General features: G+C 37.7%; 1 protein-coding gene across 7 annotated transcripts in view; it reads right to left on the bottom strand.

Annotated features, from left to right (window-relative positions):
* Positions 1-26,144, bottom strand: part of KAT6B (lysine acetyltransferase 6B) — a 179,969-nt gene that overhangs the window by 53,591 nt on the left and 100,234 nt on the right. For all 7 annotated transcript variants that reach the window (XM_082424918.1, XM_082424915.1, XM_082424916.1 and 4 more), the window contains exons 4-6: positions 12,027-12,135; positions 2,569-2,684; positions 2,273-2,354 (exon numbers count right to left, since the gene is read on the bottom strand). In XM_082424918.1, the coding sequence (XP_082281044.1) occupies positions 2,273-2,354; positions 2,569-2,684; positions 12,027-12,135 (307 nt within the window). The remainder of the gene's footprint in view (positions 1-2,272; positions 2,355-2,568; positions 2,685-12,026; positions 12,136-26,144) is intronic.

Below are 26,144 nucleotides of genomic sequence, written 5' to 3' on the forward strand. Positions count from 1 at the left end.
GGGTCAAGGTGCTGAGAGCAGAGGGCTGACCCATCTCAGAACTCTTCCAATAGGCTTTTCCCAACATGTCACCAAGCTTCCCTCGACCATGTAAACACACATGAAAACCCAATCTTGTCAGATATTATATATCTTTTGATTTGAGGGAGACATTTTCAAGTCAATTGTTTTTTTGAAACTTCTGGGGAAAAAGTAGTTGTTTTATCGTCTCTTTTTGAAAATTTTCTAACTAAATAAATTATAAGATATAGTTTTTAAAAGTAAAACAAAATGTTTAAGTACTATGGAGCTACAATAATTAAAACTATGCACCTGGCATATGCAAGCAGGTCAATGGATAAGAATTGAAAGGCCAGAACAACTGATAAGTTTAGCATATCATGAAGGTTGTATTTCAAATCAGTGGGGAAAGGATGAAACGATTCAGTAAGGGGTGATAGAACATATAGCTGTCTATCTGGAAGGAAAATAATTATTTCCTATCTTTTATAAACACAAATTCTAGGCAGATGAATATTATATGGCAAAATTAAATGTTACAAGCACCAGGAAAACTATGTGGATATTAATATAATCTAAGCATGACTGACATGTAAGACTGAAGCCATAAAGAAAAAGATTCATGGATTTGACTACATAAAAATAGAAAGAGCTTCTGCAAATCAGTAAGAAAAAAGTGAAAACCCCAATGGAAAAATGATTAATGAATAAAAACAGGTGCTTTACAAGATGATATACAAACAGCCAATAATCAAACACAAAAAAAGTTCAATTTCACTATTTAAAGAAAAAAATCATCAGACATCTTTTTTCTGTTACCTAATTGGTAAAAATTTTGAATAACAACACTGTATTACATTGAATCTAAGATACCACTGACTATAAGATGCATCTGATTTCAAAGATGTTAAAATGGTTTTTAAAAAAGTGTGTCTTAGATTCAATGAAATATAGTAATAGTGAGTGTTGGTCATTTATACAGGGAAACAGGTATTCTCATACACTGGTGGTTGGTCTGAAAACTGATACAACCTTTCATGTACACAGTCTTTGATCCAGCAATTCCTCCCGGAGGAATTTATCTTAAGGCAATAATTGTGGATGGAAAAAATTGGAAACATTTGTAATATCCAAAATAGAGGATTGGTTAAATAAATTATTCTTTTCTTTACATGGGGTTGCAAAATCAATTATGTTCAGGAACCACCCAGGTATAATATATGTGACTGAAGCAAGCTGGAAGGTAAGGCAACAGGTAGCAGTGAGACTGAGGCGGGGCACTGACAATTCAAATTCAAAATTTTAAAAATATTGCACCAGCTCTTCTGTAACACAGTTAAGAGAAGTCTTTAAAAAATATATAGAGAGATATAGATAGATAGATGGATAGATAGATAGATAGATAATCAACAAAACATTTCTGTGGCCCACAGTCACCAGGTTTGTAACCCCTGCTCTATGTACTATGGAGTTCTACACACTTATTAAAAAGTATGTTTAGGAGAACATTTAATGATGTGGGAATGTGAGAAGCTATTGTTAAGAGGGAAAAACCATAAACATGTACAGAATGTTCCATTTCTTTTTAAAGGGGTGGGTGGGGGCAGGGAAGGAATTTCTAACTGATTGTTTTTTTTATCCCTTTTTGTCAATCTATATTTTCTAAATCTTTCACAATGAAAATGTATAAATTTTGTAATAACGCAAAGTTATTTTTAATGTTTAATATATTATCATATGAGAAAAAGAAGGCTGAGCTTAGCTGACTACTCGATAAATAGAAAAGAAAATCCATATTCTATATGGATATACCCATGTAAGATAGTTCAGATCCTCATGTTCAAAATTATCAACTAATGGCCAAGAAAATGGTGATGGCTCCTGTCATAGGACTTTTCTGGAGTCATCATTATCACCATCATCGAAAATAGGTAATTTCTTACCTCTGAACACTGTACTGAATAACATGGAGAGTACTCTAAACTTTTGACCTACCTAATCTAAACTTATTCTAATAAGGGAGTGGTTTCAGGAGAGGAATGGTCTTTTTAGTCCTGTGTCTGAATTAGAGTATTTATTATATATATTACCCCCAAACTAAATGCTTTTACACTTCTCTGCTCACAACCTGTGCCAAACCCACAAGTACAGGGAAGGTAGGAGGGATGAAAAAAACGCTTAAGGAACCTGTATACTTCTGAGCTGTCAGACATTAGGACAAGGCTAATGTGACATAATAAAACACATTTTTTAATATGGTTTAAAAGTTCACCTTTTGGCATTCTGGAAAGTGGGGGATCACAGCACTCCATATGGAATCCTCTATCGCAGGAGTCACAGAAAAGCATATTATCCTGCAATATAACATATTAGAGACTAATTGAGACTGAAGTCAACTGTAAAAGGCCACAAATTCTTATGTTGTCCAATTAACAAAAATAAAATATAAATAAAATATAAGGAAGGAGCACCACGATTTAAAAATAGCAACAACCTACAAAAATGAAAAACCTTAACACTGAAAACTAACAATTTACCTGGAGACAGACTACTGAGAGCAATACTTACTGCATTTTTGCCTTGGATTCTACATGCACTGCATGTCTTGCATTCGATGCACTGCCACCTTAAGGCCTTTACGTTTGTTGTTAATTCAGGACAAAATTTCAAACAGGATGGATGTCCTATAAGAATAAAAAGCAAATTGCTTTATGGGACTGGTGCCTTCAATTTTTTAAACTCCCGTTCCCTAATATTTAATAGATGGTGATGATGCCAGCCAAAGAACCTTAGGAACTTGAAAGTACAAAAAGATCAAAGAGGGAATTCCCTGGCGTCTAATGGTTAGAACTCCGAGCTTCCACTGCAGGGGGCATGGGTTCGATCCCTGGTTGGGGAGCTAAGATCCCCCGCAAGCCACATAGTAAGGTCAAAAAACAAACAAAAAACCGTATCAGAAAAAAAAAATATATATCAAAGAATCCAAATTACACTTTCCTTTCTGTCTCCCCTGCCCCACCCCCATATGTGAGAGAGTGACTGTACAAATGTTTTCCCTAAGAGAAATTTGGGAAATTTACACCGATTCTAATCACAAGTCTTGGAGAACTTGAAGATAACGTATGCTCAAGATCATGTTCTCAGGCCTGTGCCTTCTGTTAAATCTCTTGACCTCACCCTCTTCATCGATCACCATCTACTCCGAAGTTTCCTGGCTTGCCAGCCTGCGAGAAGAGTGCCGAAGTTCAAACAATTCCTGCTCTCTGAGTATAATGAAATCTTAAAACAACAGTTAACTAACTAAAAATCTGTGGCTGCTTAACATAATAAAACAAACAAACGGAAAAAAGAAAAAAAAAATCCAATAGGATACAAAGAATTCCTCATTGCTGGGATACACAAAGAAGAAACTATTGCCATCTTGCCCCTGGGACGCTGAATTTAAAATCTGTAAGTAGGAATAGAAACAGTGAATTTGGAAGTTGCAAGATCCAGGCTAAATGGAATATGCCAAGAAACATACCCTTAGCAAGCGTTCCCCCATTTTTCTGAGTGTTCAGCTTTTCTGCACTGTTTTGGACACACTTTTCATCTAGCAGCTCTCACCTCACAGAGGAAAACTGGAGACCCCGAGGGGCAACGCCATTCAAGGAAGCTGGCCAGGCTACGCTGAATAATAGATTGCTCCAAAAGGTTTTGGGGAGTGTGAGCCTAGACTCTTTGGCAGGCAGTTCAGTTTAAAATCTGATGGTCTTTTATCACATAAACCTAAGATCTCCAAATTTGATTTTATTTTTCTAAGTCTGGTCTTAAAACAGTAAGAACGTTAGTAAATCCCATGTGAAAGAACTTATAACCAAGCTGCAAAAGAAACCTGAGGGGTAATAAAAAAAAAAAAAAAAAAGCAGATCCTGCAATTTCAAAACTGTTTTATAATTTCCTGACTTTGGCAGGCTCATTGTTTAAATATGTATTTTGGGTTGCTGCCAAAAAGGTCCTCCTCCCTAAAGCTTAACAGGTGCTTCATGAAATTCCACCCACCAGGAGACTTGGCTTTTTGAAGTAAAAACATTCAAAATCAATCATCAATACTGTTAATAAAAGCACACTATTCCTGAGTTTTAAAAAAAATCTAAACATCTGTATTTAAGATGTTGAGCAAATAAAATGTTGTCATAGGATTATGACCTCAGGCAGGAGAGACACCCAGGCAGATGCATTTAACCTATGACACTTTTCTTTTACAAGGGCTTCTCTCATTCAAATGAATGTGGGGGGGAAGAGTTTAAATATATAAAAATGGTTATCAATCACCTCTGTCTGCTCAGGAACAGCAAAGACAGCTTGCTTTTCGACTTTAAGAAGTACACTCTGAAGGGGGAGGGGAAGTTCTACTTTGATCAGGTTTTTTTTTCCTCCCTTAGGTAGTGAGGGGGGTAAAAACTCAAGTTTTAAAGAACAGCAATTTAAATTCCACCCTTAAAATGGGTCCCATCAGCTTAAAAGTATACCATTTACTTCTCTTTTTTTCTCCCTTTTTATTACTTCCTGTAAGTCATACATCACTAGCACATATGACCTCAATTTCATGCACTAAATTTTTCTCTACATTAAAATCTGCTTTTGTACTTTATAGCTCAATATCCAGCAACTAAGGTAATTCACATCATATTATACAGCTTACTATTTATTCTCGCAGATATCCTATGAAAAATACTTTTTAATAATTAATTGTACATTTTGAAAGTTAATGGATTTCAGCCACTTTTAATCAAGAGCAAGGAATATGCTTCCTCTTATTGCTTTCTCTCAAAGTAATATTATATCTCAACTACTACCACTTAAGCTACCCTATCAAATTCTAAAATCTTCAGCCTATCTTTTCTTTAGGCAGCAATCTTACCTTTATTTAGCTCAAGAGAATTGGCCATAGATCCCTTCCAGCTCTAAATTTCTATGATTCTGTAAAGGATGCTGAGGGATGAAGAAACATTTCCACTTTACTTTCTCACGGCCAACTTTAAAGTAACACAGAAGACTGTAACTAAACCTTGACATACTACTACACAATCTATAATAATTAGATAAAGGACAACAATACTATTGATAATGCAAGTCCTTACCTCCCATTTAGCCATTCCATAAATTCAACAATTCCCCCTAAAATTTGGGTTCTCTCTGATGACACAATTCAGGGTGGTTTACCCTTCTGGAGTTTGTTTTATTTTTGTGGTTTGCAATTTATCTGATTTGAGAACATAATATATATATTCATTCACTCATTCATTCCTATTACCAGCACATATTAAGCACTGGTAGCTTATAACAGTTTTATCTAGCAAAACCAGAGGAGTACTGTTTAAAATTAAACAAGTATCAGTGAGACCACAAACCAGTAGAAATGATTTTTGGAGTAAGTACTATGGGAGAAAAAAAAACATGGGCTCTGTAGTAGACAGAATAATGCCCCCCAAAGATATCTATACCCCTATAACTTGCAAATATAGTACCTGACATGGCAAAAGGGGCTTTGCACACGTGACTAAGGCTACAGGCCTTGAGATGGGGAGACTACCCTGAATTATCTGGGTAGGCCCAATCTAATCACGAGTACTTAAAAGCAGAGAATCTTCCAGCTGGGTTAGTAAGATGAGATGAAAGGAGGAGGAGAGGTTCAAACTAGGAGAAGGACTCCCCCCAGTGTGGGGGAAGCCACACACAAGCCAAGGGATATGGGTGTCCATCAGAAGCAGGGAATGCCGTTCACCTGACGGCAAGAAAATGGGGATCTCGGTCCTGCATACGCAAGGAACTGAATTCTGTCAACAATTTTGTGGCAATGTGTTATAGCAGCAACGGAAAACTATGAAAGACTCAAGACACTCGGTCCCTCGGATTGGCTATCTGACCAACCATCTGTCCATCTGAGACACAGTGAGGAAAAAGACAGACATTTCAGATCACACAGTCCACCAGGAAAGACAACCATTAGACAAGAATTAGGATGGGGTGGCTTGGAGATATGGGTGAATCTAGCAGGAGGTTAGAGGCAGGCCTTCCTAAAGAAGAGACCCAAAGGATAAGTGGGAACAGATGGGACCAGAAGGGGAGCAGGGTGGGAGAAGACAGCATGTGCAAAGGGAGAGGAGAACACGGTGACATTCAAGAAGAGGAAAGAGGTTTGATATAACTAGCGTGAAGGGGATGGTGATGTGCAAAGGGGTCAACAGGAGCCCAATCCAGAAGAGTGTTTTGGGCTTGGATTTTTCCTAAGGTTAACTGGTGGACACTAAAAAATTCTGATTAGATTTACAATTTTAAAAAGTAACTTAGGCTTAAGTATGGAAAATGGATGAGGGGAAAGAGGGTAAAGATTAAAGTTTGGTTATTATAATAGCAGCTCTGAGCAGGTCTGGTGAGGGTTATGGATATACTGAGGATGTAGGATACATATTAGGACGTACAGCCCATGCATTTTTGGTGATTTCTTGCTATGAGAGAATAGGACAGAGGACGGCTTGTAGAACTGAATGAGTAGCTGGTGGTGTGCCATTTGCTGAAATGGGAAATCCCTGAGGAGAAGCAGGATGTTGTCTGTTTGCTAAGATTTCTGTAGTTTCTATTGTAGTGGTTGTTTTTGGGGGGGGGGAGGGAGCAGTGTAAGGTTCATCAGCTGTTTTGGATATAATCTCTGAGGAGCCTACGGGGTGTCAAGTGGAGAAGTTCTGGAGGCATTTATATCTAACGGTCTGGAACTCAGGAGAAGTTATGAAGCACAGTGAGGAAACAAAGGGCCAAGGACAGAATCCTGAAGAAACTATGAGGGGATGAAGAGAGGCCAAGGAGCTCACAAAAGATCTGAAAGAAGTGGTAGAGAGAAAACACAGAAAATATGAAATCACGGAAGCCAAAGGATGAGAACATTTCAAGGAAAAATATTCTCAACAAGTCAAGTATGGCTGAGAGGAATATCTGGTGTGGACTGAAAGATGTCCATTAGATTGTGACCAAAACTTAGAAGGCACCTTTAGATTTTGCTACATGGAGGTCACTGTTAATCATACCAGCATAAGTTTAGCGAAGTAACAGGCCAGCACAAGGCTTCTGCTTCCTGTTACTCTGCTTGGATGGTCAATCCAGCTTTGGGCTTGTGGAGAGTGGGGCTCCCCAACCCTTCTTCCTCCATCCTTGTCTATTCCTCTTTGGAGTCCATCCGGAGGTTTCTTTCTAGTCAAGGGTCTCCTTCCAAACCTAATTATTTCTGTGTCTACTCAGTGTGAAACTGGATGACTAACCAACAAAATCCCTGGGGCATTTTCTCACAGTAACCTTAAGAAACTAGTGATTAAAAAAATACACACACACACACACACACTATACACACACCGATATACCCGTATATTGCACCAACAAGCTCACTCTGGGAACAGAAGGCAGGCAAGTTTTGTTCAGGGTTAACACACAAATAAAGACGAACCCAGGAGAGACTTCAGATCTCCTGAGGGTGGGCTGACATTGGACCCTGTGGCTCTGGCTCCCTTTACTGTACAAAGGTGATCTTCCTGCTCTCCCAGCTGCATCACAGCAGCCTTGCTGTCTCCAGTGTCAATGAGCTTCCACTTAGAATGATGCTGTAATTTTGAACTGTGCACTTATCTTAGATTTGCTAATTTGAAAACACACATGCACACAACTCATCTGTAAGTAAGATTTAACCACCCAGCAATCTGAGCAGCAGACACAAAATTTCATTTGGTATAATATCTAATACTTATGTGAAGCTAATTAAAGATAATTTGGTCTTAATGAGGCAAAGAGAATGTAACAGTGTTAATTTCAAAGTAGGCTGATCCATGAAAGTCAAGTAAAATCACTTCCTAGTCCCAACATTTCCATAGACCTGAAGACTATGTAATGAGTCCCACATTCATTTCAGTGCTTCGTATAATCTTTCATCTTTGGGTAATGTTTTATAGTTACTGATAATCTTCATAGCATTATCTCACTGGATCCTCACAACAGCCCTGTAGATGTGGGGTGCAGACGTCATCCTCTGAATTTCACAGATGTCTAAAGCTACAGTTCCATAGCCAGCAAGCAAAGAGGACTGGAACACCACATTTGGGTCTCCTTGTACTATGTACCTCACTTCACATTTTTACTACCTGCAAACTTGAATTATTTTTTTCAAAAGAACTTTTAGCAGGAAAAACATAGTTAAAGAATATACTGCCCATTTGCAGCATTGAGCCATCTTTAAAAACACAGAAATTTCTAATTGGCTTTACTTTATGATGTAAGCAGAAGGAAACACTTATTACTCAGGTCTATGAAATCTAAGCAGAGTCTAAATGTGATATCATACAAATGGTACTTCAGATAGAGGTGACTAAAAACCTACAGGCACATATGGGAAACACATTTAAGAGTGATCCTCCTTATGGGCTGCCATCTATATTTCCTTTTTTGGGTTTTATACTGCTATGGGTATTTTTTTCACAGAAACATCTTACATTAGGGATTCCTTTGATCATTACAAACAGTCTCAATGCAATCCCAGAACCAGTGGACTCTCTAAGTGTGAGACAGTGGCCATTTCCATGAGGCCAACCAGGGCTACCAGCCACTCTGTAATTCCCACTTCTGAAACTGAACTGGACCATGACAATGGGGCTCTCACCATTACTGGAGGACACTGTTGAGCCAGCAGCGTCCAGCCTATTTTATTCTTTTCCCCCTATAATCACCAACGTGTCACAACAGAGCATTATAACTACAAAATCCCTCCAAGCTCTCTAAGAAGAACCATATTTTATTTTGATCCTTCTATTTAAAGACTAGCAAATTGCAAAATCCACTCATCTACCAGATGAAGTAAATGTCTACAGTGCATCTCCCTGAGTTAGGAAAAAAAATTTTTTTTGGTTGCGGAGTAGGGGGTGGTGGGCAGGGGCGGTGGGGGGGAGACTAAAGTAGCTAAATTCAGACTGGCACAGTACACTCAAGGGAAGATTAAGTGAACCTTAACACTAGAGCCAGATCATATTGTGGAGTCCAGAGAAGCACTCTGAGCCGTCCTCTATCCTAAACAAAGGGACATGATGACCCCAGGGCTTGAATTTCTGCCATGACCCATATCTCGACTCCAAAGCCTCTAGCTCATTCTACCTGAAGGGAGGAGGCTCACAAAATGACTCTGGATAGAAGCCTCCTAGATAGCATCCGCAATCCATTCTTCTCCATTTGTTAACACATTCTTGGCCGGAGACGTATTAAGGCCACAGGCGTTAGTTTCTGCAAAAATCCCCCGGTCAATAATGTGTTAAAAGAGAAAACGAGATCATTTTTGAAAAGAGAAAACACAACACTACACCTGTACACCCTGGAAAAGTAAGAAACTTCAGGGGGAAAAATATTTCAGCGACCTCCAAGTATAAAGGAAATCAAACCTCTCCTTTGGCAGGTCTTCCATCTGGGAAAGACGAAGGGAGATTGGTTACATCAGAAAATCTAAGATCTACCTGTTTAGAATTACAAGGCTTTATATACCCTGTGAAAGAGGCCTTGAAGTTATGATCTAGGAGATAATGATCTCTTATCAACTCAAGTAAGTGTATCACCAGAGGAAAGGAAAGGAAATATATGAAGGGAACTTTTCTTTCCAGATTTAAGTATGTCTTTAATCTGTCTAGGCGCCCAGACAAATAGATACTCAAGAAATGAAACAGTTAAGGGTGTTTTTAAAGTACCACCTTAAAAACCACAAAGGGTAAACCCTAGACAAGAGAACACCACTAAATTTATCAGGCAGTTACACAAAACAATAATTCATTCAGAATGAGCCTCGTGGGAAAACCCAAAAGATAACTACAGAGTCAGAACTGATGAGTGAGGCACTACCTCACCAGGATAAAACAAGGAGATTGCAGGATTGAAATGTATTAACCTGAACATACAGATAATGTTTCCATGCCCTTTTGTCACTAGCTATGATACCATGGGCAGGTGAAAGAGTTTTAATGAATCTGTAAAGCCCATCAAAAAGACTGTCAGAAAAAAAAAAAAAAAGACTGTCAGAAAGCATTTCTCAAGCAGAGTTTGAAATGTCTTATTTCCAAGGCTCTCTCTCCTCTTAGGTTCTGAGAGCTGCAGAACCATTTAGGGCCTATCAAGTTAAACCTTCGCAGGAGGAGGAAGAATCATTACACAACGGTGCCATTCGTCAGTGTGAAACATTTCCTCTATCCAACCATCAAGCAGCTGTCATAAATGATAAGATTTTAAATTACTTGCAGCAATCAAGAAAAATATCAAACATGCCAAACAACAACAACAACAAAAACCCCACAACTGCTGACATTTATAACACACTTACCAGAGTTGTTGTAGACCCTGTATTAGGCTATTTACTTGTGTTCTCTCCTTTAACTTCCATACAACCCAAGAGGTAGGTGCCACCATCATCTCTAGTTTTCTAATAAGGAAACTGAGGCTCAGAATGGTTAAGTAACTCATTCAAGGTAGAGGAGTTGTGGCTGCCTCTCTAGTTTGCTCTTAACCACTATACTATACTGACTTCCTAAATGAGAGTATGCTATCGTGTTTTGCAGATTTGTTGATGTTTTTAAAGAATTAACTGTAACCAGAGAAATACTTGGTAATTAATTTAAAAATAACATTTTGGGGAGAAAAGTTTCAGTAGGCTGGAGGAAGAAAATTTGAAGATTAACACAGAGATTAATTTTTAAAAACCCAGTAACTGCTACTCACTCTGTTGAGAGAGATATATATGTGTGTATATATATATATATATATACACACACACACACACACACATGTGTATGTGTGTGTGTGTATACATACATACATATAACCATATATATCTCACCTGGGCAACTTATCACCTGCTTAACAGGAAGGAAGATTGGCTGGTAAGACAAATTCTTTTAGTGTAAGCACAATCTGAGTTTTAATTTTCATTATAAAAGTGGAGGTACGGTCTTAAAATCCTATGCTGAGAAAAAGAGGTGACAGCAACCTTGAAAGCACTTTGGGTATTGCAATTTGCCAATGGCCCAGTGTCCCTACCCAGCAATTCCTTGATTGCAACATCACCTTCTGCATAGACCACCCTTTTCCTTTCTTATACTGGTCAATTTGAATTTCTTTCATGCCTGATGACTTCTTGATTCTATCAATGTGGTTTCCAGAATACTGTCCCTCCCTTTCCAGCTGTCACACAGAGCTGGGCTGTAATATTATATTTCACCAGTAGGTGTCAGGACCTGAAACACTATGTATTCCAACTGAAACGTCTTAAACTGAGACTTCAGGTTATAGAAAACTAGGGATTCTAGGTGCATTCAGCATGAAAGTTTAGAATTCTCTACCTTGAATTTACCTGCTATGTAGAATAGTCCACGTTGAATTATCAATGCTGGTATGAAATCAAAGCTTAATTTAAAATATGAATACATGGGCTTCCCTGGTGGTGCAGTGGTTAAGAATCCGCCTGCCAATTCAGGGGACACGGGTTCAAGCCCTGGTCCGGGAAGATCCCACATGCCGTGGAGCAACTAAGCCCGTGCGCCACAACTACTGAGCCTGCACGCTAGAGCCCTCAAGCCACAACTACTGAGCCCGCGTGCCTAGAGCCAGTGTTCCACAACAAGAGAAGCCACTGCAATGAGAAGCTCGCGCACCACAAACAAGAGTAGCCCCTGCTCGCCGCAACTAGAGAAAGCCTGCGTACAGCAACGGAGACCCAACGCAGCCAAAAATAAATAAATAAATAAATAAATAATTTTTTAAGCTTTTTTTAAAAAATTTATTTATTTTATGACATATGGTTTATGTCAGTGTTAATATACTCACACTTCCCCCCCACCTGCATTTACTTTTTAAATTTAAAGCTTACTCTATTATCAAATATTACTTTAAATAACAGATTTTTTTTCGATAGAGAGAAATCGCATGTAGCTATAATGGGGAGTCACTGTACACACATACACAAAATACCAACTTACCACTACTGCCACAATCTGCACAAGAGAGGAGTTCTTCTGGTTTCTTTTCACGATTTGATTCTTTTGTCCCCAGACAGAAGCTGCATATTGGAATGGGATCGGCACGGGGCTACGAAAAAAATTAAAATGAAAAAACTGTTAGTTCTCCATTTCAAAATTTAAAACAAAACATTAAAATCAAAAGCTTCTTACATATTTCTTTACCAAAGAAAAACTGCTGAAATAAGGTATTCATATCAACATTTTCTGCTAATAAAAAACCCCTCAAATTATTTGACACTAAAGTATTGCCAGAATAATGCATTTATGTGTAATGTATAAGACTCAGAAGTAATTTTCATTAAGCCAATGAAATCTAAAACCTTTATATATTACACTACCTTCCTGAAATGAACATTAAGAATTCATTTGAAGTCTCAATTGTTCCCGTAATCTATATGCCTACTATAAACTGATTCACCTATTCAGTATTACAGTCTATGAGTATCTTCTAGTCAGACCAGATTGTTTAATTAAACTTTATCAAATGTTTTAGTACAGGTTACTATTATGCATCAATTAAATATTTGACATAAAATACTGGTATGTTAAAAGGTGACATAATAACAGCATTAGAACTAAGCGAGAACTTTAAAATTCTGTGGGATCGCTTGAGATGATCAAAAGACAATTAACAAGGCCTTTCTGGTACCAAGGTCTTCAAAAGTAAACCACACCATGCCACACAAAGGAGACAAACTCTCAATCTCTGACATTCCCACTTTCAATAAAAGAAAGAACAAAACATTTGTCTAACCCCCTAGCACCCCTTTAACTCTCACTATGGAAATTGCTTCTAACAATGTATAAATCTGCATACATTTTAGTGCCTCCATTGTTATTTATGACTACCAGCAACACTAGTATTCCCATCCAAATGAAGAGTTGACTGTGTCTACAGATCTGGTCACATTATTTTGAACAGCCAAACTGTATGAAAACTAAAATTTTATTTCATATTCCAAGCTTCACACATGTTGTCTGCTAGCCATCTGAATGTAACTATAATGTATTTATATTTGAATCTCATGAATCAAAAATTTAGGGCAAGAAAGCTTAGTATAATCACAAATTTTTTTAATGTAAATTAAAAACAAGATTTTGCTAGGCCTAACTTTCTAAATATACATCAGAGTAAAATAAACCTCATTTGTTCAGCCACTCTATTCCAAACGCCTGATACATTGCCTGATGCAGAGCAGGCACTCAAAATGTATTTGCTAACTATATAAAAATATATTTGAATATAAATGAAAGAAACATATGCTAGTTTAAAAACACTTATCTCTAAAATAATATTTCAAATGGTAATAATGATTCCAACAAACGTCTTGGTTCAATGTGACATGTCATCAAAAACCAGAATTCATCTTATGACCAAGCATTTGCAAAACTGTTCGATATGACTGTTAATTTCATCTTACAATATAAGTGTTCATTATCTTGCCCTAATTTTCGGTTTAATTTGTTCTTTTAATATGCACAGGTTTCACTTTCTGAGGTAACTATGCAAATGCGTTTTTGTAGCCCCAGTTAAAAAGCAGAGTATAAAACACTGTATTAGAAAAACCAAAAAAGACAAGCTACAACAAACTGGTCACTGACTCCTGCCACCATTTTTTAAATGCCAGATAATCAGCACTGCATAATTATGGATCTATAGTTATTACTCGCAACTGCTCAACTGCAGCACCTTGGGAACACTTTTGTTCCTTTAAATAGCAATTAAAAGAACAATCTGGTTTTCAAGTGACAACATTCCCCTGATAGATTCTAGCTAAAACCCAGTCCTTATACTAATGGGATTCCTGCTTTCATTTGATATAACAATGCTCAAGCCATTGCTGCCATCCTTGCACTGATAAATAATTTACAAAATGTCACATATCATTCATGCAATGAAACAAATCCAAATCTGCAATCCCATTTTTCTTTCCCAGATGAATTTTTAGCTGTAAGAAAGACATGGCCATCAGCCAGCATTCATGCTCATTTTTCATTTTTAACTAAAGGTAACACAAAGGACAAAGGTTGCTAGTAGTTCATGGCCAGAAAGACCGATGTCCCACACTCTGCTCAATAATAGAAAGCATAGATGATATCACTTCATGCCACACTCAAGCGAGCCCCACCATGCTGATGTATGCTCACAACCATTTCTTTTAGGGATAACTGTCTCACAATACTCTATAAAACCACTACATTATACAGAAATGTCTGCCCTGCTGAATTATTGATAATTCAAAGCACTTTTTGCTAACCTCAGTATAGCCAAGTCTAATTAACTTTAAAAAGCTGTCACTTGTATGAAATGAAACTTTTACAGTAATGCACGTAAATGGGTCACAGAATTATTATGATTCACTATTCTCGATCAGACTACACATAAACTGTTTCAAAAAATAATCCCTGGTAATAGATTAAAATGGACTGCAGTCAGAAAGAGGTCTGAATCAATGGCAACTCAATTCTACATAAATCCACTACAGACAAATCATATTTAAGAGGTCTGAAAATGGAACCAAACATCTCCCAGTTCTGAATTCCTTTCTTTGAAATTTCATACCACCACCTAACCTGTTGATCACATTTTCTTATCAACATGCCTGAATATTTCAATCTGATCTTGAGAACGAACATTCACGGACAGGTTTAAACTCTGCAAACTGCTCGGGAAGCATTTCTTCCTCACCTCCCATGTGATAGTCCTGGGGCAGCTGCTAGGCTAGAGCCCACTCATACACTAGCTCATTTAATCATCTTAACAACCCTGCTAGGAATGTATATTATTATGCCCATCACAGGAAAGAAATTGAGGCTCCGAGAAGTGAGGTAACTTTTCTAAAGTTGCAGAGGTTCAAGTGTGGAGCTGGGATTCAAACACAAGTCTGTCTTCGGTAAAGCCCATTTCTCACCTTTACTACCTCCCCTCTTTATCTCTCCTCTCTCAAGAAAAACCAATGTTTAAAAATTATTTTCCATCAGCAGTAATAACTCTAATGTGCACATAATCTCTGCCATCCAATTTCTCCCATGACCAATGGCATATGTTTTTTAAACTATTAAAAAAGCAACCTTTAATATGCTATAGATTATTTATTAATTACAATGGGGAAATGGTACCTTTACAATGGAAAAGTCTGGTAGACAACCCCTTAACTGAGCAATCGAACCTATCAGCCATTATGGGACAAACTGACATGAGATGCCTCCCGAGCGTGGCGCTGAAGGACTCAGCACTGCCTATGCAGTGTTCTTACTGGAAACATTTAGCCTCAATCTAATCATAAGGAGACAATCAGGCAAATCCAAATTTAGGGACATGCTGGCCTGGACTCTTCAAAAAATGTTGATGTCATGTAAGACGCAAAAAAGGGCAGAACCAATTTAGGCGATTAAAGTGGTGGGAAAACTAAATACAATTTGCAATCTCTGCTTGGATTTTGAATTTTTAAAAAATAACTCATGGGGCTTCCCTGGTAGTGCAGTGGTTAAGAATCCGCCTGCCAATGCAGGGGACACGGGTTCAATCCCTGGTCCGGGAAGATCCCACATGCCGCGGAGCAACTAAGCCCGTGCGCCACAACTAGTGAGCCTGCGCCCAAAAGCCCGTGAGCCACAACTACTGAAGCCCACGCGCCTAGAGCCTGTGCTCCGCAACAAGAGAAGCCACCGCACCGCAACAAAGAGTAGCCCCCACTCGCAACTAAAGAAAGCCCACGCGCAGCAACAGAGACCCAACTCAGCCATAAATAAAAAAATTAAAAAATAAATTTAAAAAAATAAATAATAATAACTCACGGCTGTAAAGAACACTATTTGGATAATTAGGGTAACATGCACTAAACAGCAGACAACACATAAACTAGACTGTGATTATATAAGAATTGTCTTAGGAGTTATGGGCTGAAATATTTTGGAGTAAAGTGTCATGATGTCTATAACTTGAGCTCAAATGATGCAGGGGGAAAAACCTATGTGTATTACTAGTGTATGTGTGTGCAGAGAGGAAGAGAGAAAGCAAATGTGGCAAATGTTAACGGCTGGTGAATCTATATAAAGGTACTTGGATGTTCATGACATTATTCTTTCAATTGTCTAATGATTTGTTTCAATGTTTACAATTTTCCAAGCAAAAAGCTGGGGGGCACTTTCAAAAAAAAGATACAGAATGAGTTATTATATAGTTGGATTACAACATTTCTAAAGTAAAGTATCTCAATCCAATTACTGCTTCACAGGAAATACAGAGGACAGAGGAACATGTCAATCTACACAGCAGAGGGACGCAAGTACCAAAACTCTTGAGGACAAATGACCCAGTTTCTTCAACAAGTAAATTAAAAGGGTGACAGAATGAGTGAGGGAGACAGAAACAGATATGGAAGAAGAACCAATAGATTAAGAGAGATTTAAAAGGCTTATTAGCCAATTACAACATACAGTCCTTATCTTGATTATGATTCAAATAAACTGTAAGACAAAACAAAATGACCTACTGAAGCAACTTGGGGCTGGCTGGCTGGGAAGAGACTGTTGGGAGGGGACAAGCTGGGTGTCTTCATCCAGGGGGAGGGGTTAATTTGTTCTCCATGCCTCCATGCCCCAGTGAGTCATCTTAGACTCCAACTTTCCAACAGAGCTGTCCAGCAACGAAATGAATTTTTTTCTTGCTTCTTTATTTTTTACACTGTGGTAAAATGTGTGTGTGTATGTATGTGTGTGTGTGTATGTGTATATATGTATGTATGTGTATATATATATACACATACATACATATATACACATACACACACACACATATACATATATATATATATATATATATATATATAAAACATAAAATTCACCATCTTAATCATTTTTAAGTACACAGTTCAGTGGCGTTAAGTATGTTCACAATGTTGTACAACCACCATTGATCTCCAGAACTTTTTCATCTTCCCAAACTGACACTCTGTCCCCATTAAATACTAACTTCCCATTCCCCCAAGCCCCAGGCAACCACCCTTCTGCTTTCTGTCTCCATGAGTTTGAGTAATCTAGGCACCTCATATAAGTGAACTCACACAGTCTTTGTAATCAGAAGCCATGGAGATACTGCACGGACCCTATCAGGATGGCGAGGATGCCGCGGTGGACGAAGGAGCCTCCTGCGAGTTGGGATCTGGGACCTTTTCAAAGGTCCTTTCCAGATCAAATAGTTTAATGGTTCCATGGCTGGATAATTTCTAAGGCCCTTCCCAACTCAGCTCTAATTTTTCATTGCTTCTATTATACTTTAAAAGACATTTTAAGAGTCTTCAGGACGCTTGATATCAAAATAAGACAGCCTTTTCTGAAGAAACATTCTTAAATCCAAGACAACACATCTTTGATAAGTTTTATATTTGCATATGGTTACTTTTATTTCTGCCCTGAAGGAAAATAAGATGCTTGTTAGTCTTGTTAGTCTAAGAAACTGGAAAAAAAAAAAGGAATGGAGGGAGGGAGAGAGGGAGGGAGGGAGTTAGTTCATGCACAGATCAGAGGCATGGGCATCCAGGCTCACATCCTCTTCCTGACAAAGACACCAAAATGGGTTTTGCCTCCACGGTCTCCACTCACAATGATCAGGGACACAGCCCTCTCTTTCCATAATCCCTTAAGGATTCTTCTCCTGGTGTCATCTACAAAATTTCCTGCATCTACTTATAAAACATACCATTTTAGTAATTCCAAGTGTTGGAAACAATTCAGCATTTTTCATTCATATATTCACACTTGTATCATGGAAAGACCTGAATTTAAATTCTGTTCTCTGAGCCTTGGGTTCCCTCTTTTGTGAAAGGGCACAATAGCGTCCACCTTGTCTTGCTCCAGGGTTGCTAAAGTTCCCATGTGAGTGAGTGTGTGAAGCACTTTGTAAACTATAAGGTTCTATTCAAACATTGTTAACAATTATTGCAAAATTCACTCTGGCTATAAAAACAAACAGAGCAAACAAACAACTTCAAGTCCTTAATAAACATCAGTGCAAGTAATTTGTTCTGGAGTTTAGAATTACTCTATAAAAGATGGATGTTGTGAGCCCCCATGAAAAGTATTCATCTTAGAGGATTTTTTTGGTTTTTGTTTTTAATGAATTAATCAGGGAGTACAGGAACAGCGTAGAAAATGCTCAACTGAGAGTCAAGAGGCCTGTAACTAATTTAATAAAAGGAAAGCTTCAAAGGAAAAGAAAAGAAAAAGATGTCAGAGGAAGAAAAGCACAAACAAATATAAAATCTTAAACTAATAATACCACAAAAGCAAACAAAGATGAATATAAATCCTGTACACCCCAGTATCAAACAGTTCATCTTTGGAGAATGTTCTCTACACTTTAGTTCAGACAACTCAATTCAATAACTCCACAACAAGCTGTATGGAAGGGCTGTTTTAGGACTCTGCTGTATCTATCTCTTTAATTTATACCCTCTTATCGTTTCACACTGAAATTTGAAGTCGAGGTACTACTTTTCCTTTACCAAAATGCTTTTCTCAAGTGTCTCACTTGTGCCGAACACAAACCCTGTGAAATAGGCTCGGTGGCTCTTTCTGTCTCCGTGCCACAGGTAAGTTAAATGCCTCCCTACGGTCACAAAGCCATTAAGACAGAGGGAGCCCAGCCTGCTGACTCTAAGCTCTTAGCTGTTTCGCTTCCCACAGCTGCTCCCTCATTTCCTTTGGAGCTGGATTCACGTTATCGCCTATCAGAAAGGCTATCCCTGACCACTCCCTCTAACACTGCACCCCACCCGCACCTCTGGATCCTCCATGCCTTGCTTTATTTTTCTGCATAGCACTCATCACTATCTGACATATGATGTATCATTCATCTATTTTGTTTCGCTTACTAAAAACATTAAGAGAGCAGAGATTAGTTGCTGTAGCTCCAGTCTCAAAGTACATTCATGGAATAAATGAATGAACAAATGAACAGACTGCTTTCAGGTTTGGAACTGGTTCCTCCGGTTCAACAGGTCCCAAAATACTGACTACTGTTCTTTATTTTAATGTATATTTTTAATGACTACAATATGAAGCAACCACTGATGGCAAGGTGGGTTCCACCACTGTCTAATCTGAATGCTTTTTTCCTACTCTGACCATTTATAATGAATGGCACTTATGTTTGGACATAATTGTACTTCCATGGGTCTAATCTGACAAGATAGAACCAAAATTTTAAAATCAGCTGGGAGGGAAACTGCCTCACCACTCCCACAAGTATTAACTATTGGGGCTCACTCACTAATAGCCACTATAGGTTGTATGCGAGATAGCTTTGGGGCCACGCCCAGCTGCCAGTACCTAACTGTGACCACCACCCCCTTTGCCTCTAAAGAAATAACACAATAAAAGAAAAAAAAGAAATCAAGAAAGATGAATACACTGCAGTGAGAGTAACAAAATTATAAAAAAGCATCCATCTGTTCAATCTATTTAAAAAATATTTTACAAACTTTGGTGTTTTATTATTGGTAATGAATTGTTTTCCACAGACTGTACAACAGATAGCACTGGGACAACACAGGTTGAAACTGTTCATGTTGTTTTAGGTAACATACTAACTTTTTTTTTTTTTTTTTTAAGCCACCTCAGCACTATACTTGACACTTATCTAATAAAGAGCTAGACTTCATTTCTTGCCACTTAACCCACTTATTCAACTGATAGATGTCTGAACAGATCAAGCCCACTCCTAATTAGGATACGGATCATGCCCACTCAGGATTTTCCTTTACAGCAATCTGCTTAAGCTGTGGTCTTGGGAAATACACTAACTCTGAAAGTAGAGTATATTCCTGTGATAATCTAAACCATTTTGTATTTTAAGGGCATTATCCTGTCCCCGTCAGCATGTGCTGCAACAGGGGTCAGTGCAGCCATCCCTCTGCAAGGTTTGGTGAGCAGCACGCCCTCACAGCAGCACCGGGGCTACTTCAGATCCTTCAGGCACAACACAACTCTGTTCACAGCATGTCCACTGCCATTTTCTCTACACTCATGTACCCTTTTGCTTTATTCTAAGGCTATTCTTGTACTTCTGTCATGAATCTTGACCTGAATAGATGCCTAAATAATTTCTTCTGGAAGATAACTGGAGATATACTTATTACAAGACTTCTCATAGGCAACAATTTTACCATAATTTTCCTCTGGCCATACAGGTTTTATTGTATCACCTCCCCTGCTCATTATACTTCTCTGTGGGTGATTGGTTCTGTGAGGGAGCACTACGTCATCCCCACTGGCTCTAAATTGAGTTTCTGTTATTACTCAGGGCAAAAGGATTTATTATTGCTAATGTATGGAGATCTTGAACGTGACTGCTGTATTTTACCTCCCTGTCACAGTCAAGGGAGTTTTCTGTATTTTAAGAGTGATAACAAGTAAATAAAAAATAAAAAAATATTTAAAAGCATCCCTACACATAAGCATAAATACATCACTTCTTTTTTCATTTAAGGAATCACTTAGAAACAAAACCAATATCAATGACCACATACGGATAAATTCCCACAATCAAAGGCTGATTCAGAAGTATAAAATTATAAAAAGCTTAGCCACAGAGGAATAAGAAAAGGAGAGAAGGGAAGACTTTCTAAGAACATCAGTCACAATAGTTATCAAATGTGTGGAGCTAACTGAAATGCTCACACTGTATCCTGTCGTCTAGAACTTGTTCTAATTAGGCAGGTGTGCCATTTATAAGAGTGCTGATTAAGGAAAGTGATTCTATTGGAAGGAAACAAATCTAACCCTGCACACTGCATTTAACAATAGCATCTCATTTGTTCTTTTTTTTGGGGGGGGGGAGCGGTAAATAAATGAGGCCTACAAGTTGGGCGGAGGGGGAAGGAGGTAGGACAATGAAATAACTGCCTTCTCCAGGGTCTTTAATTTCTTATCTGGGCAGAGACTTGGCTTTGAAGATTTCATCTGAAAGTCTCTCCTACACCCATACCATTAGAAACTGCAGATATTGCATTTATCTTCTTAAGAGGGATCAAAGTCTGATTCAACACCGCTGGAAATTCAACACATGGTTATAGGAAGTCAGCTTAGGATTTACAAACTATTCTCTTCAGCAAGTATGTCATAATATTAGCAATATAATATAAACCCTACCCTAGATTTTGAAAAATGGAATTTTAAAATCAATTCATATTCAAGTATCACAAATCTTTAATAGTTTCTTTTTTTCTTAGACTTCTTTTTTAAGAGCAATTTTAAGTTCACAGGAAAATTGAGAGGAAGGTACAGAAATTTCCCACATACCCCCTGTCCCGACAGGTGCACAGCCTCCCTCATTAACAACATTCCCCCACCAGACTCATATATTTGTTACAACTGATGACCCTACACTGACACATCATTATCACCCAAAGTCCACCCAAAGATTACATTAGGGTTCTCTCTTTGTGTTGTACATTCTATGGGTTTGGACAAATTTATGATGACATGTACCTAACATTGTAGTATCATACGAGTATTTTACTGCCCCCCAAAAATCCTTGCACTCTGCCTATTCATCTCTCCCTCCCCCCTCTAATCCCTGTTAACCGCTGATCTTTTTTATACTGTATCCATAGTTTTGCTCTTTCCAGAATGTCATATATTAGTTGGAATCATACAGCGGCTTGCTCAGTTGTCCCAAGGCATCCATTTTCATCTAGATGGTGCCTACATACAACTCCACCTAGGCGTGATGTGAACATAGATATTCTCATTACCAGTTCCACCAAGAGAAACCTGAATTAACTGCTCAGAGACACAGGCAACTGAATTGATTGTAATGAGATACAAACAGGGAAGTAGAATGAAAAGATGAGGCATAGGTAGATGGATATTAACAAGCTAGAAAAGTCACATGGTAGTCACTTTCTCAATAAGATTACCATCACCACCACCATTCCCTCCAACAATGTCCTGCCTTCACAGAGATTTACATGGCAGTGAGATGCTAGGCACTATTCAACAAGTTACTAATATTTACTCAGCACCCAAGTATGCCAACAGAATACAACTGGAACTCCAAGTGCTTGTCCTCACAGAACCAATAATAGTAGTGTGATTCCATTATCACACTTAATTTCCAATTGCCCGGTGGGCACATTAAACCCACTGGTGGGTAGAATTTCTATGCCCCTGACTTTTCTGCTTTTGTTTTCTTCACATTCAGAGTACCTCTGACCCTTTCAATTACAGTAGTCCTAAGAAGTAGGAAAGGAGGATGGTAATTACTACCTGAATGTCAAGAGCTCTGACCTTGCTTTTTGGACTCTGCCCTAAAACTCTTTGTGGTGGAGTTTCTAGATCCACTAATGCTTTAGGCCAGGCACCAACCCAGCACTTACAGGTACATTATCAGTGAAAGTCTGCTCTCTGGTCCTTTAGCATCACTGCAGGCTATGTAGGGAGGGCACAAAACATAAACCCCTCCCCTGTCAATGCAAACTACAGCAAGGCCAGGAAGAGAAACACCAGAGTGACAGGCTTTACCCCAGGGCAAGGATTTTTAAGCTCGATTCCCTAGAACTTCAAGAGTCTACAGAAACCTACTAAAGGGTATATAGTAGGTTGAAGAAGGCTCTTTATTTTTGTGAAATCAAATTATTTTTTTGCATATTTTAAGTCAAAGCTTAGTACACTATGAGCTCTTTGAAGGAGATCCTTGTTTGCTTTATCTTCAGACACAAAATGAAGAACTATACACACTGTAGCTATTTGATAAATATTTGTTGAATATATAAATGTAACATTATTTCTCATACATGGTTCTTTCTCATTATTTTCTAAATTACATTGTTATTTTAGTATATAAATGGTAAATAAAGAAATAATAATAAAACAGCACATTATATGAGGAAAAATAAACACTTTAAATGTCCATTTAGAACCTTCATATCACATCCACCCACTTACATTTTTTAAATTGTAAGATACACATAACATAAAATGTACCATTTTAGCTATTTTTAAGTGTAAGGTTCAATGTAAAGTATATTCGCAACATTGTACAACTAAGTTTAGATATATTTTATATACAATGATACAGTTCAGAGAGTTCTGAAAACACCCCTTCACTCATGTAACCCATATTGCTATCAAGATATAGAGCACTCCATAACCCCAGAAAGTTCTCTCCTGCCCCTTCCCAGTCAACCCCTTCCCACTCTCCTTCCCAAGCAACCACTATTCTTGATTTCTACCTCCACAGTTTGGATTGGCCTGTTCTAAAACTTCATATGAATGGAAGCAGACACTGAGTTCTTTTGTATAGGGTTTCTTTTACTCACCGTATTATCATATTCATTCATACTGTCGCATATATCAGCAATTCATTTCTTTTTATTACTGAGTAGTATTTTATTGTAAAATATACAAAAATTTATTTATTTTCTCTATAGTTGATCAACATTTAAGTCTTCTTCAGTTTAGAGCTAAAATGAATAAAACTGTTCTGAACATTCTTGTGTAAGTATTTTTGTGGATAGGTGTTTTCATCTCTTTTGAGTAAATACCTAGGAGTGGAAATGCAGGGTCATAAGGGAGGTAGACGGTTAATTTTATTATTAGAAGGCTCTAGTTTGAATAATTAAGAAAAAGAAAAATGCTAATTAGCAATACCAGGAAGTAAGCAGGGGATACTACTACAAATCTTGAAGACATTAAAATGATGGGAAATATTATGAACAGCTTTATGCCAATAAATTAGACAACTTAGTAAAATGGACTTCACTGATAGACTAAACCAACAAAACTAACACAAGAAGAAATAGAAAATCTGAATAACTTTAAATCCATTAAAGAAAATGATTCATAACTTAAAACCTCCACACAACGAACCCCAGCTTTGCTGGTGAATTCTTTCAAAGATTAAGAAGATTACGATACCAATCTTTTTTTTTTTTTTTGATACCAATCTTAAATGATCAATTTCAAAAAACAAAGGAAGAAATATTTCTCTGCTCATTTTATGAGGCCAGCATAATTCTGATATCAAAATCGGATAAAAACATTACAAAAAAAGAAAGTTAAAAGAACAACCAATACCCCACATGAACATAAACCCTCATTTGTTTTTCTTCTTCTTAAATCTCACTTAAAAAAAAAAAAAAAAACACTTTACTGAGGTGCAATTTACAATAATAATATGTACGCTTTTAAAGTTTGGACAAATATACATATCCAAATAATTATACAACTTTATCTCAGTGCCTGCTTCCTAATGAAAACAACCTGTAACACCTATTTTTTAAATTGGATTGTTTGTCTTACTGAGTTGCAAGACCTTCATATATATATATGTTCTAGCTACAAGTCCTGTGTATACATATATACATAACATATAAAATATATGTACTATGGGACTTCTCTGGTGGCCCAGTGGTTGAGAATCCGCCTGCCAATGCAGGGGACACGGGTTCGATCCCTGGTCTGGGAAGATCCCACATGCCGCGGAGCAACTAAGCCCGTGTGCCGCAACTACTGAGTCTGTGCTCTAGAGCCCTTGAGCCACAACTACTGAGCCCGCGTGCCGCAACTACTGAAGCCTGCGCGCCTAGAGCCCATGCTCCACAATGAGAGAAGCCACCGCAGTAAGAAGCCTGCACCGCAAAGAAGAGTAGCCCCCGCTCGCTGCAACGAGAGGAAGCCCACACGCAGCAACAAAGACCCAACACAGCCAAAAATAAATAAATTTATTTAAAAATATATATATATGTACTGTGAATATTTTCTCTCATTCTGTGGCTTGTCTCTTCATTTTCCTAATAATTTCTTTTGAGAAACATCAGTTTTTAATTTTTACGAGGTCCCATTTACTTATTTTTCTACTTTTTATGTCCAATCTAAGAAATCTTTGCATATTCCAAAGTTGCAAAGGCTTTATCCTATATTTTCTTTTAGTTTCCTGGTTTTAGTTTATAAACTAAGTTCATGATGCATTTTTAGTTAATTTTTATGTACGGAGTGAGGTAAGGGTCAAGATTCACTTTTTTTCCATATGCATATCCAGTTATTCCAGGACAATTAGCTGAGATTTTCTTCTTCCCACTGAATTAGTCCTTCAACTTTGGTCTTCCTTTTCAAAATTTGTTTTAGCTATTCTAGATCCTTTGTATTACCATATCAATTTTTTAATCAGTTTGTCAATTTCTAGAACAAAGCCTGCTGGGATCTTTATTGTGACTGTATAGATCAGTTTGGGGAGTGTTGACTTGGTAACATTATTGAGTCTTCCAACCCATGAAATGTACATTTCTCCATTTACTTAGGTCTTCTTTACTTTCTTTCAGAAACGGTTACAGTTTTCAGGGTACATATTTTGCTAAATTCATCCCTATATATTTCATATTGTTTGATGCCATTGTAAATGGTATTCAATTTCTGAATGTTCATTGCTACTATAGAAAATACAATTGTGTTACCTCCTTCTTTCTGAAAGAATTTATCTAACAGTTGTATTTGTTAAATGTTTGAGACTTCACCATTAAAGTTGTGTGTTGTCTGAGCCTAGAGTTTTCTTTGTACCACAGTTTTAAATTTTGAACTCAATTTCTTCAGTAGATTTAGAGCTATTCAGAGTTTCTATTTTGTATGTATGTGTCAGCTGTGGTGATCTGGGCATTCAAGGAATTTTCCCATTTCATCTAAGCTGCCCAATTTATTGGCATAAAATTGCCCATAATATTCCCTTATTATTCTTTTTATGTCTTCAGTGATATCCTCGCTCCCATTCCTGTTACTGGTAATTTGTGTTTTCCCTTTATTTTTTCATTGGCCTACCTAGAAATTTCTGAATTTTATTGATGTTTTCAAAGAATCAGCTTTTGATATCCCCTATTTACTTTCGACGTTCTTTATATGAGGAAAAATGTTGATTCTTATCTGGAAACCTGATTTGTTATTATCACTATCATTATCATTTTTATTCTAATACAACAGCTAGAGCCATGTGGTTATTCAAAATGCCATTCCCTTTTCTTTGGCGGTAGAGCAGAGGGTCCACCCATTCTACTCTGGTGCCCCATCAACTCCTGGGAGGCT

Source organism: Balaenoptera physalus (genome assembly GCF_965194825.1).
Source record: "Balaenoptera physalus genome assembly, chromosome: 14".
NCBI classification, from domain to species: Eukaryota; Metazoa; Chordata; class Mammalia; order Artiodactyla; family Balaenopteridae; genus Balaenoptera; species Balaenoptera physalus.